Here is a 14,375-nt window from a genome sequence, read left to right as displayed (position 1 = left end):
GGTTGCCGATCAATCGGCGTGTGATCTGATGATACCAGCGCATGTAATGCTCAATGGGAGTCAAATGGCCGACCACCGCTAAAGTGCCCAACCTGTTCTCCCAACGGTGGAGCTGGACATCCATGAAAGCCAAAAAATCATCATCAACGGCAGCCCGATCGTCCCGCTGGTAGTGTCGAAGCTCATGACGGACATCAGGGGGTATACTCTGTGTATGCCCAAACTATCGTAAGACACGCTCGGGCATGTGATCCTCTACGATGTCCAGGTGTATCAATGGACACCGCGATTTCCAAATCCCCTGACCTGCCCTACAGAAGGGGGGGAAAACCATCTAATATAGTAGCGTACGGCATCCACATAAATATCTGCATAACATATAAATACAAATCAGTGATCACCAAGTAGAAAAGACGTTTAATTAAATTATTAATGTAAATTTAAATAGTTTTACCGCATCGTCCGTCATGTGATCAAACTGGTCCCGAAATGGAAGAATACTGTGGTGCGTATCGACATCCCGGTCAAAACCCGCTGTCCACCTCCTCGTATAAGGCATGTCAATCTCGAGGTGATGCCTAGGTACGGGCTGAAAAGGCAGCATCCTCTCCCACGTCCATAACTGTAAGCGGTATTAGAAAATACGATTTTTTAGTCGTCCTTTCAAGAGGTTTGTTGACATTAAAGGACCGCACTCTTAAATATTACCTGGAGAAGAGCAAAAAATCCAAACACATCTCTGACAGCACCAATAGACGCTCGACACAGGCATTTGTAAAGATACGCCAAAACAGCACCGCCCCAGCTGTAGTCTCCCAAGCGGTCCAGATGCTCCAAGAAAACCAAGTAACGTAAACTGACAAAGGCACCCGATGAATTCGGGAACAAGATGCCCCCGAATATAATAAGCAGGTACAAACGGGCATGACGATCAACATCGTCCTGCGGGGTGTCGTCGTCAACCGGATCCAGACCCTCCAAATAAGTGCAGAGTGCACTAAGCTGAACCCGACTCTGTCCCGATTTCTGGGCCGCGGCATCAGGCACGAAGTGGGTGAGCCTAGTCAACTCTGTCACCCACGTCTGACCAGGAGGAGGCTCGTACCGAGTGTACAGTGGCTCTCCATCAACCCGCAATCCAAAGAGGACCTCTACATCCTGAAGTGTAATCGTGGCCTCACCAGTGCGAAGATGGAAGGCATGTGTCTCTGGCCTCCACCGCTCAACCATGGTCGTGATGAGCGCCCAATCATGCTGTACCCGACCAACGGACACGCAACGGTAGATGCCGCCCCGAAACAATATCTCCAACACGCGATGATGTGGGGGGTGCTCGCGTAAAAGAGTTCACGCTCTCTGTAGCCTACGGGGATGGAGCCTAGTAGATATCCCTATAGTACGGCCCATAATAACCCTGACCTATGATTGTCTTGCAAAGACAATACTGATCTATCAGCGGGCCCCGGGTGATCATCGGGCCCAAGGGGAACATTCGGATCCATGAAAGAGTCCGGTCTGTACAAACTAAATTAGTCATTATTCTTGAAATGAAAGATAAATTATACTAACTAATCGAAATTTAGCAGTAATATTTGTTTGGAACTCTATTTTGAATATGTGATACATTTTTAGTTGACCAAATAGCCAACACAACTACGATAAAATTAAACTAAAGGAGTATATTCGTCGACCACATATTTTCCTATAAACTTTACATTTTTTTCGTTAGCTTATGTATTTATGAAAAGAAGAACTTTCACTATTCTTTTTAAGATAATTTTTTTTTATTTAACATATATATTCACACTTTTAAAATTGTATAGATTAACATTTCATAATCGTTTACAACTTGTTTGGATGGTTGTTACCTATTGTATTATATTATGTTGTTAGTTTAAATAAAATGTTTGCTTTGATTGCTACTTTAATTTTATTGTTATGTAACGACTAAAGGTTCTATTTTATGTAACTACTGATTTGGTCCTATACAATACAACACAATACGATAAATGTCAAAACAATACATAACAACCATCCAAACAAAGTGTTAACAATATAATAATTCATTACTAATCAACTTCTTTCAATTCATAAAGAATATTTAACAAATACTCAATTAACAAAATAATAATTCATTAACAATTCATAAATAATTAACCAAATTAACAACTCATAAACATATAACAAATTAACAATGCATAAACATTTAACAAATTAACAATTCATAAACATTTAACAAATAATGAATTAAACCAAAAAAAAAAAAAAAAAAAAAAGGGAACAGTGGCCTAAGCCACTGCCCAGCCCGATCAAACCAAAAAAACAAAGAAATTTGATTATTTTTTTTTGGAAATTAACGACGATTAAATGTTAAACATGTATGCAATATAATGTATATAACAAAATAATAACAAAAGTTCATAGTAGAAAACTTTAATCGAAGATTTTTTGTAGAGTTATTTTAATCGAGTTGTACGCCGCTTTTTCTCAAAATTCGAACTTAGAATCTTGCTCCTTGACTTGAATATACCGAGAATCTAAACTTTCCGGATGAAATTTAATAGAAAATGACGTTTTTAAGACGTGGGCACCACCTTGGCTCGCCTCCAATGGCGTTTTGAAATTTTTTTTGCCACTAGAGGGGACCAGTGGTGGAACCTGATCGGGTTATAGTGGAGTAATATAGCGCAGTATTTTATTGCGCTATAGGAGAGAGACAAACTCCTATAACGCAGTAAAATAATGCGTTATAGGTGAGAGAAACTTTTGGATAGCGCAGTATTTTACTGCGTTATAGCACTTAACGGCTCCGTCTCCGTCAAGTGCTATAGCGCAGTAAAATACTGCGCTAAAGGTACTTTGGTAACTTTTTTTTTTGTTGGGGTATTTTGGTTCCGGACTCTATGGCCTATAAGCATAAGCCATAAGTTATGACTTTTGACCTTTTTTTTGTTTTTTAAACTTAAAAACAAGTGCTTAAATCCACATTTTTTATCTTACCAAACATTATAAAAGTGTTTAAAAGCACATAAAAATAAGTCAAATGGACTCTTAAACTTGAGATATCATGGTTCTCAACCCAGTACATCAACCATTGAGCCACACCCTTGAGTGCTATAAAACCATATTTGACTAGACACCATTTAAATTATATATATGTAATTACATTTATGTATTATATTAAGGATAGTGAAAGAAGGTATTAACAGAGTAGTTAAAATTAATTTGATACATGCAACATCCCATAACAGATGCGTAAAACCTTTTAAAACCTTTTATAAATTGAAATGTAGAAAGTACTTTGTGTGAGTTGTAGGATGAGTCATCCAATAAAGAATGCTAGAGAAAAGGACATAAATGGTCCTTAATTATGAGGGTAGGTTCAAAATAGGTTTAAATTATGAGTCATCCACTTGACAGTTTTGATCCTCTAAGTTTACCACAAGTTAACAAGAATGGTCCCTTAACTATAAGGGTTGATTAAAAATAGTCCCTTAAGTGTGCACTTAACAGTTTTGGGCCTTTACGTTAGCCAAAAGTTAACAAGAATGGTCCCTTAACTATGAGGGTTGGTTAAAAATAGTCCTTTAAGTGTGCACTTAACAATTTTGGGCCTTTAAGTTCGCCAAAAGTTAACACTTTCAGTCTCCGACAAAATATTCATCGAACTCTGTTTGTTAGTTTTGACGATAACTATGGAAAAAAAATAGCGAAAACTCACATTTAAAGGTACACATTTCTAAAGAAAAAGCCAAATCGGAACAAAACCGACGGACGTTAGTCGTTTATAGGGAAAACCCGAGGAAAACCAACATACTTGCTACTATAAAAAAATAGTGTCTCAGAACACAAAACCGACGGACTCTGTCGATTAAAACCGAGGGAGTCCATCGACTAAATAAAATAAACCAGACTTTAGAAATAAATTAGAAATAACAGAAACTACAAAAATTATCACTACTAAAAACAAGCAAAAAATCGATGGACGGTAACCGATGAATAAAATCGAGGAACACTATCAGAATGTCATTGATTTTTTAAAATCTTTTTTTCTTTACGAAAACCCATGGACGTCAGTCAGTTATTTTCGGGCAAAAATGCATGGACTTAAAAAAAAACTCACCATAATGAGAAGTATTTAATTTTATACCAGGTTTTCAATAAAAACCAAGTCTAGTGTATTTTGCATAACTGATGGACTCCCTCGGTTTTAACTGACATAGTTCGTCAGTTTTTGCTACCGAGGCAGTTTTTTGACATTATCAAGTCGGTTGGTTTTTCCTCAGTTTTGCACTATAACCAGCAGACGTTTGTCGATCTTTGGCCCCCTTTTTTTAATAGTGTGTACCTCCAAACCAGTCTAATTTTCTCTTCTTCTTTTTTTCCATAGTTACCATCAAATCTAACAAACAAAGTTCGATGAATATTTTGTCGAAGACTGAAAGTGTTAACTTTGGCAAACTTAAAGGACCAAAACTGCTAAGTGCATACTTAAAAGACTATTTTTAACCAATCCTTATAGTTAAAGATCATTTTTGTTAACTTGTGACAAACTTAAAGGACCAAAACTATTAAGTGCATAATTAAGGGATTATTTTAAACCTACCCTCGTAGTTGAAGGACCATTTATGTCCTTTTCTCAAGAATACTACAAATTAGTCGTGATAGAAACAACGAAGTAGAAAACAAATTAATGTAAGACTTTGATTATGAGAGAAGTTCCCACTGAAATTTCTCATTGAACCCATAGTCACAATATCTCCTATGTAAAAGTTGCCTCCCACATTATTTGAGAGAAGTGCGAGTGGCAAAGGAATTCAAATGTTCAGAACCCCAATTATATGTTTTTGGATACAAATTACACATACAACACAAGCCTATCTTTCAGGAAAAATAACTTCGGAAAGACGGACACCAAAGAGGAAAAAAAAAAAAAAGGGCAGCAGCACCTACAGTTCAACAGATAGATGAATGTCATTAAGCTTTGTAGGTCAATCACAGTAACGCCTTGATATATGAACATGAATGTATACAGTTTCGTAAATCAATGAGGCTTTGATATGTTGAACTGCTTCAGGGCTCATTCTTCTAAAAAACGTCCCTATGAAGAACATAAGGAACTTCTTTGCTTTGACAGCAATTGCCTAAGCTTTTTGATCAGCTGAGGATTTGAGCACATATAATCCTGGAATGACTCCCTCAGGCTCTTCAATATGTTCTTATGGTCTTCAGTGCGGTCTATGTTAAGTAATGTGGTGAATAGGTTCTTCCAGAGTTCAATTTTCCAGTATCTGAAAGGTAACCACGTAGAATGAAGAATAAGGAACATATCACATACCAATGAACAACTGGAGTTTTTCTATTTCATGCAGACCATAATGACTTGATACTAGATGACAAACCATCCGAAATTCGAACATAGAAGACAATGTTAGCGTTAATTAGATAATATGCATTATAATGAGAATATGGATACAAGATATGCCAGCAAACAAGTAGTGGATCAAAGACATACCGCTTAAAAGGCAACTTAGGTTGATAAGTATGGCCACCATGAGGAGAAGGTCTTCTCTCAATCTCCATATATGAATTATGAAGCATCATGTGTACAATGACGCAGAGGCCATATGCATCCACCTGGTATCGCATCAGACAGCAAAATCTAGTTTCCACTCCAAACCAGTCTAATCATCTGAAATATAAACGCTAATTTTGAAGCGCACTTACCTGAAACTTCCACGACCTTTTTTCTTGCATTTCAATGCAACGGAAACCAGAAGTTCGACTGTCCCCTATGAACTCAGTCTGGCCAGGAAAGAGGCTCAAGTCTATACCCTTTCCCCAGTCGACAAGGGAAAGTCCCTGGTAAATAAAACCGTGATAGTCTGCCAAGTGTCAAAGTTCATAAGCATTACCAACATAAACGCATAGAAATTACCTGATCCCTCCATGGACCAGTACGGTGACGAAAAGTCTCCAGGTCTTCTGCCAGCTCGTCCCTGAAAAGGCGCAATAGCAAATACTTCATTAGAGAGGATACCCCTAAATTACTCTCTTTTCACAGTTTAACAGTTCAAATTTTATTTTGAATTGTCCTAAAATTAGGTCCAATTTTCTTCCTCAATATTCTGCTCCATTTATAAAATATAATGTCAATCACACCTTCAAATCCATTCTTAGTAAAATATAGGGCACTTAAATTAGGTCAGATGAAGTTTTCACGGAGTTCATTAATAGATATCAAGAGCTACCTCTCCCTTTTAACCTTAAGATGCAAAAATAACTCCCTCTGTCACAATAAATTTACATGCTGTCCTTGGGGATACACACCCAAAAACTTTAAGTTGCCGTTTGGCCATAAAAATTATTCACTTTTTTTGGGAATTTTTTTTCACTTTTTTTACTTTTAGGCGTTTGGCCATAAATATTCGGAATTGTATTCCGGAATACCAAAAACAAGAAAAACTTGTTTTTCAAATTTTTTCACTTTTTTACACTACATTTCACCAAAAACTACAATTTCAAAAACTATGGCCAAACACAACTCCAACTCCAACTTCAAAAATTCCAAAAAAAATGAATTTGTTTTTGGTATTTATGGACAAAAGGCACCTTAAGTTATTTAATAAATAGTCCTTGTCCAATAATTGAAACTAACTTGAACTAATATACCTTTCTATCCATTTTATGTGATATTGTTTCATTAAATATGGAGTTTCAAATGTTAATTTGGCTTTTTTTAAAATATTAGTAATAGTGAAAGAGAAATTTTATAATAGTCGTTGAATATTAGTTTGATAGAGAACTTCACAGTTGGGAGGAAGCAGGGTTGCAGGCAAAGAACAGAGGTAGATGGAGAATTGTCCCTGCAAGCATTTGGTGGACAATCTGGAAGGAAACTCTAGGTGTTTTGATAATGTAGAAAATAGTATGCAGAAAATCAAGCTGAATTGTCTTTTGTTATTATGTTTCTGGTGTAATCAGGTCTATTCCAATGACACAGTCTCCATCATTGATGTATTAGATTCAATGTAGGAGTAGGATTTCAGAAAGTAGGAATACCTTTGTAAATATGGTTCAGTACAACCTATGTACTGTTTTGATCAAGGATGAAATATAGATACAGTTACCAATTTTAAAAAAAATCAAATTGGAATAGTTAAATAAATTAATTTTTTTAGATTTGTAAAAAGATATATAAAATAATATTACTACGAATGAAAATTGTCCCTACATTAAAAGACAAATGTACTGCTCTACAGCACTTCATAGTTCATACTTGATGGGCCACTTGATGTGATATCTTATCATATAAACTTTTTCACATTTTATTTTAACCATTTTCCTACAAAAGTAAAATTTAATTCCAAATATTTCACTCTTAATCGCCAACTTAATAAAGGCAGAGGGAGTAAAATCATATGAAGCTTTAATCCCTTGTTTATGAAATTATAGTGAAAGTTAGAGCTCAGAACAGCAACCCATTCATAATGTTCACGCCATGAAACATATAACGTTGACCTGGAAGATAACTTTGAAGACATAAACGACCCTGAATTACTTTATCTTTAACCCGTATAAACGAGAGAAATCTTAAGCAACCTAAGTACAGATTTTGCTACCTCATGCAAATTGTATGTAACTTCTTATCATGTCCGAATAGAACTCAAAAAGTATCAGTCCTTTCCAATTACCGTTTTCAGAAGCTAAAGAACCAAAAAGTGAGATAAAAGCGTACAAGTTGTATGATGCAGACACTCTCTGGTTAACTCCCCCCTATTGATCAAGTATTAACATGTAAGGCTTTAGCTTAGGAGTAAATGCCTTTCATGTTTGCATAAGTGAAACGAAGGCTTTAGTTACCTTCCATAACGAATCAGAAGATTATCTGGTTTGAAGTCGCCATGAATAATCCGGGCATCATGCAAAGTTTCTAAAATGCAGAGCATCTCAATGGTGTAATAAATACATAAAACTTCTTCCATGGCCCCACCAAGCACAGCATTGGAGTTGATTGCATCCTGCAAGGTGCTCACAAGTTAGGACCAAGCATAAACAGGGAATCCTATCATTCAATTTGCAGGTGAAAGATCAATAAGCACCTACCTGAAGTGTGCCATTAGCCAGGAAGTCAGAAACAAGTATGCTGTAGTCAGAGTAAAGATGCAATCGGTGGGCATACCCAAAGCTCAATCTCTGGTGGATAAGAAGAAACAAATCAACACAATTTTTCCTAGCCAGCAAAGACCAATATATAGTCTAATCTCCATACTACATACTTCTTTTTCTGGAATCCGCAGGTCCAGTTGACGATAAATGTAGAATTCCCAAGGGAAAGCTGGCTTCTGGACCTGCAGAGATCAATAATATAAAAAAGAACATTGAGGACACACTTCGAGTGTCAGATTTCTTCATGAAGGGAAGTGAGGATAAGCTATTATTTCACCTTAAGTGCGACAACCTCGTCCGGATTACCATCGCAATATGCTTTAAATACCTGAGCAAATCCTCCCTGACCCGCACATCCCTTGATCTGATAGCTGTATCCACCTGAAACAATCATAACTCATAAGTCCATGATGCAGAAACATTTAGCTGACAGCACATCAAGTTCATGTTCCTGGCCGTATCCACCTGAAACGATCATTAATCATAAGTCCATGATGCAGAAACATTTAGCTGACAGCACACCAAGTTAGTCACCTGAGTTCCTCAGATTTCACACAATCATAACATTTCATTTCCAAAATTCAAGGCAGAAAGTGCAATTAGTAACTCTTAAGCACCATGCTTTCATTCTTCAAGTAGATGGGGTGCAACAAGTTTCAATAAGTAAAGCAGTAGGAAATATCACCTATGCCCTAAGCATTAATTTTTTTTTTATTTTTTTTTTTTCGAGATGGTAACAGGACCTATGGCCTAAGCTCTCAATCACTACTTTGATTGTTGATGCAAAAACCAATTTAAAGCATAGAACCCATAGTTTTATCCACGTAAAGGAAACTTCTTCATTCTCTTAAGGAAATGCTTCAGCAAGTCACCTGCTGTGTCATTTCCTTGGGCTATGTTTATGATGTTAGAACAAGATAAGGATATGAGAGGAGGAAATGTGTTTACAGGAATCTCTTTTAGGAATTTAGGCCTCTGCCACCTCTCCCTATTGGAATTGCAACATCGACCAAACTATAGCAGTTCTCTAAGGAATGAATGAGCATTTATCTTCTCTAGGAGATGTGCTACACCACTCTTCTGGCTCTCATTTTAGTTTCTAGGAGATACCAGAAAGCGTATCACTTAAAAGAGCTTGTTAATATTCATTCCCACCTTTACTCGCACTAAAATTTGTGAAGGAAGAAAAGACAGAAGAAAAATATGGAAAAATATCCAGCATACCGAATACAAACTTATGATGTGTCTGAATTAGGTGATGTTTGAAAATTTAAAATTTTCTGGAGCATGTGGAGCAAACAATTCAAGGGGTAAACGTGAAGGGAATAAAGGGCAAACAAACCAGGGCATAAAATACTAGTGTATGCATGGGAGAAAAGCCCCAAGTATCCAGGTATTAGTCCCCCATGGTTACCCCAAGTATCCAGGTATTAGTCCCCCATGGTTAACTTCAGGACATTTAGAAGCTGTGTCGCCCCAAGACGAGTCCCGACTTGAGTCCCAACTTTGCCATGGTCTGAATCTTTGCAATGGTAAGTAAGCATCCAATACTCTGCAGCTATTATAGACTGGAAAACAAGAATTTACCTATATCAATAGTTTTATTCCTTGCAGATTTCTGCAAAGTTGACAACGATACCTTTCCTGAATATGCCTTTTTGCTTGGGTGGTATCCCTGATGAAAGTTCACATGCAACTGTCATGAATTGATGTTAACACGTAAAACTAGTTCCGTTAAATGCTTCTGAGCAATCTCACATCATATTTTAATATCTCAGGATTCTTCTTCTGTAGCAGATCTTTAATTGTTGAGATCAACCATGGATTGATACAAGCTTCACCACTCTCTGACACTATGTCCATCTACATGATGATGTATAAATAAATCAATAATATAATCCTCAGTATCAACTAAACACATGGAATAATTTAGCAAGAAACAACATAATAGACAACACAAACAATAGCTCCATAAGTATCCAAAACAAGAGAAAATGGAAGAGATTGTCGAAACTATGATAAAGCAGATTCTCACTGTTTGAAAGAAAAAATGCGATAAGCAATGAAGTTATCTGCAAGATGGAATTAGTTGTGCATGTTAATAGAATCACCAACTGGACAAATGAGCTTGAAGGCTCACTAGTGGAGGGAAGCTTAGTGACTATGCTACAATCTGAGACTTAATATGAACTTGAAGGTTTTAGGTCAGCTTATCTGGATGTTACAAAATTGACAGATCTAAGAGTGTTAACTTTTGGTAAAGAATAGACTAGACATGACTGATAGCATATCCCCTGGCACTGAAATTAGGATGTGTTGTATGATGTAATAGAGTGTTTGATAACAAATACACAAATTATCTGTCAAATAAACTTGACTTATTACTTAAAGTGAGACAATCATAAATGAATGCTAGATGTTCCTCGTGTCTTATTGTCTCTCTGATAAGGATCTTATTCAACAAGTTTTGACATTGCAGATTTCAGAAGTATGCACAATTAAAGTTATCAGGAAACAGATTACTCCCTCCGGTTCAAAAGGAGTGTCCACTTAGCCTATATTTATTGGTTCAAAAGCGTCCACATACTAAATCAGGAAAGAATTAACCTTATTTTTTCATATGCAACAACAACAACAACAAGCCCAGTATAATCCCACCATGTGAGGTCTGGGGAGGGTAGAGTGTACGCAGACCTAACCCCCACCTTGAAAGGTAGGGCGGCTGTTTCCGAAAGACCCTCGGCTCAAGAGAGGAAAACAAGAGAGGAAAACAAAACAAAAGGTCAGATAGGACCAAGCATATCGAAAACAATATGAAAACAAGGAATAACAAAAGCGAGAAAGTCATGGTAGAACAGTCCAGAAAGAAAGGAGCATTAACTACTATAGATAAATAAGATAATCAAAGTACAACGGCCCAACAAATATAAGCAGCAATCAAATGGCAATAAACAAATGAGCAAAACTACAACTACTATGGTGAAAGGATAAGCCACCTAGCCTTCTATCCTAATCTGAGTCCTCCACAACCTCCTATCTAAGGTCATGTCCTCGGTGAGCTGAAACTGTGCCATATCCTATCTAATCACCTCTCCCCAATACTTCTTCGGCCTCCTCTTTTTTCATATGCCTTATTAAATATTAGGTGACCAAATCACAATACCTATTTAATTAGGGGTAATTTAGTCAAATTACCTATTTTTGCCTAGAAGTTAGTATTTTCTTAAGGGGTGTGCAAATGGCTAAGTGAACACTCTTTCTGAACCGGAGGGAGTATATAGTTAAAAATCATCAGGGTTTAACTTTCAAATGTACACCAAACAAAACACTCAAGTTATCTATACCGGTAAGATTCCAACAAGGTGGATAACATGTCAATACTTTGAAGATAACTATAGGGTGTCCAATTACACAATCTTAAGCCTTAACACTTTAGAATCTGAGTTTTCAATTTATCAAATGCTCCTGAAGTTGCCTTCTTAATCATACGGTGTAGTGCTGATGCACTTTATCTACACGACATTGACAGGCAACTAGGACTCAATGAATGAAGTTAACCCCCCTATGTTATTCTAGCTCATAGGTCTAACACGTTACTAGTATCACATTCATTGATCATATGCTCTATCATATTAGCTATCAACTAACTGGAACTCATGACCAGTCAAATCTACTAGTCTGAAATACTAAGATTTAGCCTTTTTTTTTTTTAGCAGAAAGCAAAAACATGAGATTCGCGTCACTGTCTAAGTTCCATCTATGCAGTACAGATTGAACAAGAACTTTAAAAGCAGAAAATTCAGATCAGTGAGTAGATGTCAGAGCTTTGGTCCCTAATCTGCATAACCAGAAAATCCAAGCATGACGCCATAAAATGTCCTCTATGCATTTAGGCCAAGATGAATGATAGAACATGTAGCCTATGCTGTTCTATCGAGATACGTACCATTTTTATCTCATTAAAATTCAGCAGTTCCTTGCTAGTTAAGAGCTTAATCAACACCACTTCCAAAGAACTGACTTTACGCTAATAATATTATCAGATGTTGCTCCAGTTGGTGCACATTATGAAACAAGAACCAAACGTACCTTCTGTAATGAACCAGCTGTTACTTTCTCAGACATTCTCTCGAGAAACAACACTTGCGCCTTCTTCAATCTACCCAATGGCTCAGCATTCCTGAAATCATAGTCCTAAGTTCATGAGCAAATGTCATACAATACAAATGGAAGCACCTGCATTCGGAATTACGAGCCTACAGAAGAGCATTTGTCCTTTGAGAAAGAGAGCAACCTTGAAATTCCCAAATGGTAAACGAGAAATGCATCTATTAACCTCCCTTTCGCCTCTAGCAACAATGCATACGTCTCGTAAAGCAAAGAATTGGATAGGCAAATCTTATTCTGCTCAATTTCTCTATATATGCTTTCATGGTCCGAACTGCTATCCATCTGAAACACAAGCAACCAATAGATCAGATAACACAACGACACCCACACAGAAGGATGGATCAACCTTTTGCGCTAGCTTATGAGGGGAGGATTGCCCAAGTCCATATAAGGAGACCACTCATCTCATTAACCACCGATGACGGACTTTTTTTCATTCTTCAGCATTCCACCTCACGCCCAGGGCTAAACATCTGGAGCGTGAGCAATTTAATTTGGGGGCCCAACATCGGGTGAAATGGGTCCTGCTCTGATACCATGTAAAGAAATGGACCATGAGCCTAACTCAACCCCAAAAGCTAGCTTATGAGGGGAGGATTGCTCAAGTCTATATAAGGAGACCACCCATCTCATTAAACACCGATGAGGGACTTTTTTTCATTCTTCAGCAAGGGCACACCTGATATATCTGTGTGTGTTTATACTAAGGGGTCGTTTGGTAGGGTGTGTAAGAATAGTACTGAATATGGTGTATTAGCAACGCAGGGATTAGTTATGTTAGCATTATTTCTTGTCCACTGTTTGGTTCGGTGTATTAAGGGCAATTCTGTCTTTAACCATGCTTATCCATGTATTAATAACTCTTGTATTGCTAAAACCATGGTTTGCTATGTATAACTAATACTACATGTATTAAGGGTGGGTTGAAAAACACCATCAAACAAGGGATAAATAATACCAAAGCTAATACAAGCACATATTATTTTCTCTAATACATCCTACCAAACGACCCTATGTGCATTCATTATCACAAAGTAGTGTACACTCTGCACCAATTAGCTTAAAATCCCAAATCCGCCTTCTTCCCCAAACATTTCACATCAATTGTGTATATAAATAATCGCGTAGATATCAATAAAGAGAAATTAAGATTAATTACATATAGAAACCAAATCTTGAGAAATCTGACGTCATTTTGATACCGAGGATCGCTCTTAAACGTACTGACACAGTTCAAGCAAAGATCATACAAATCTCTTCCATCATTTGAGTTATTTGAAGTTTGCTCTTTCAATGCTTTCGCAATTGACCTACAAAATTAGGGCATAGCAATAAATAATTTGAACATACAAATGTATAATTAAGTGAAAGTACTAAGATATTAAAGGTGTACCATAGCCACGGCAATAACGGGTCATCGGAGCTAGTTGTAATGGTTTGATTTATGGAAATGACGGCCATGTCCTTGCGGTTTAGCCTCGTCGGAAAAATGAAAATTGGTCACTGGTTTGGGGAAATGAAAGAGGCGGGGAAACAGTCTATTTGAATTTTGTTGCCACGTGACACTAGTCCATTATTATAATCCGGAATCTAATTTACCCCGTCTAAAAGGTGGAATAAAATAATCTCAAGGTTAATGTGATAATTTTCTTCAATGATGTGTACCTTACTCTTTTTATTTCCTTACAAAATATTAAAATTATGCTTTAACACATAGGTAGTCACTTAAACTTATCAGGATATTTCATTTAGACACTCGAACTAAGCTCTATTTCGATTGAACATCTCGACTCCTAATTATACACATCAAACTTAAGTATAAAATGCTTGGGTTTTTACGTCTTATTGAGGCGAATGTGTATAATTAAACGAGATATTTATATAGTTAACTTAACTACCTAATAGATGAATGAAAATATACACAAAAAAAAAAAAAAAAAATTGAATGAAAAATTTCTAATAAAAATACTTTAGTAGGATTTGAGGTATTCATTTGGAACAAAACTTAGTGTGAGTGTCTAAATGATATATTTTAG

The 14,375-nt window shown here is 36.7% G+C and overlaps 1 protein-coding gene across 1 annotated transcript; it reads right to left on the bottom strand.

The window, feature by feature from the left end:
- Window positions 1-4,760: 4,760 nt before the first annotated feature.
- Window positions 4,761-13,951, bottom strand: LOC132618642 (mitotic checkpoint serine/threonine-protein kinase BUB1). The gene is made up of 14 exons (XM_060333668.1): window positions 13,733-13,951; window positions 13,499-13,649; window positions 12,464-12,621; window positions 12,259-12,349; window positions 9,928-10,032; window positions 9,757-9,844; window positions 8,447-8,550; window positions 8,280-8,351; window positions 8,107-8,196; window positions 7,864-8,021; window positions 5,939-5,999; window positions 5,728-5,862; window positions 5,516-5,637; window positions 4,761-5,291 (listed from the first exon to the last, which is right to left on the bottom strand). Exons 1-14 carry the CDS (start codon window positions 13,798-13,800, stop codon window positions 5,102-5,104), a joined length of 1,593 nt encoding a protein of 530 aa, XP_060189651.1. The 5' UTR covers window positions 13,801-13,951; the 3' UTR covers window positions 4,761-5,101.
- Between the last annotated feature and the right edge of the window lie 424 nt (window positions 13,952-14,375).

This window comes from Lycium barbarum, chromosome 11 (genome assembly GCF_019175385.1).
Source record: "Lycium barbarum isolate Lr01 chromosome 11, ASM1917538v2, whole genome shotgun sequence".
Lineage (NCBI taxonomy): Eukaryota > Viridiplantae > Streptophyta > Magnoliopsida > Solanales > Solanaceae > Lycium > Lycium barbarum.
Note: the sequence above shows the minus strand (reverse complement) of the source record. Positions and strands in the feature narration are given on the sequence as shown.

Excerpts from the sequence above, each read along its gene's own strand:
- LOC132618642 (XM_060333668.1), bottom strand. The coding sequence starts at position 13,800 with ATGGCCGTCATTTCCATAAATCAAACCATTACAACTAGCTCCGATGAC. Across the intron at positions 8,197-8,279 it reads TGCGGATTCCAGAAAAAGAA|AGATTGAGCTTTGGGTATGC; the intron begins GTATGTAGTATG and ends CTTATCCACCAG. Across the intron at positions 5,292-5,515 it reads CCTAAGTTGCCTTTTAAGCG|ATACTGGAAAATTGAACTCT; the intron begins GTATGTCTTTGA and ends GTTACCTTTCAG.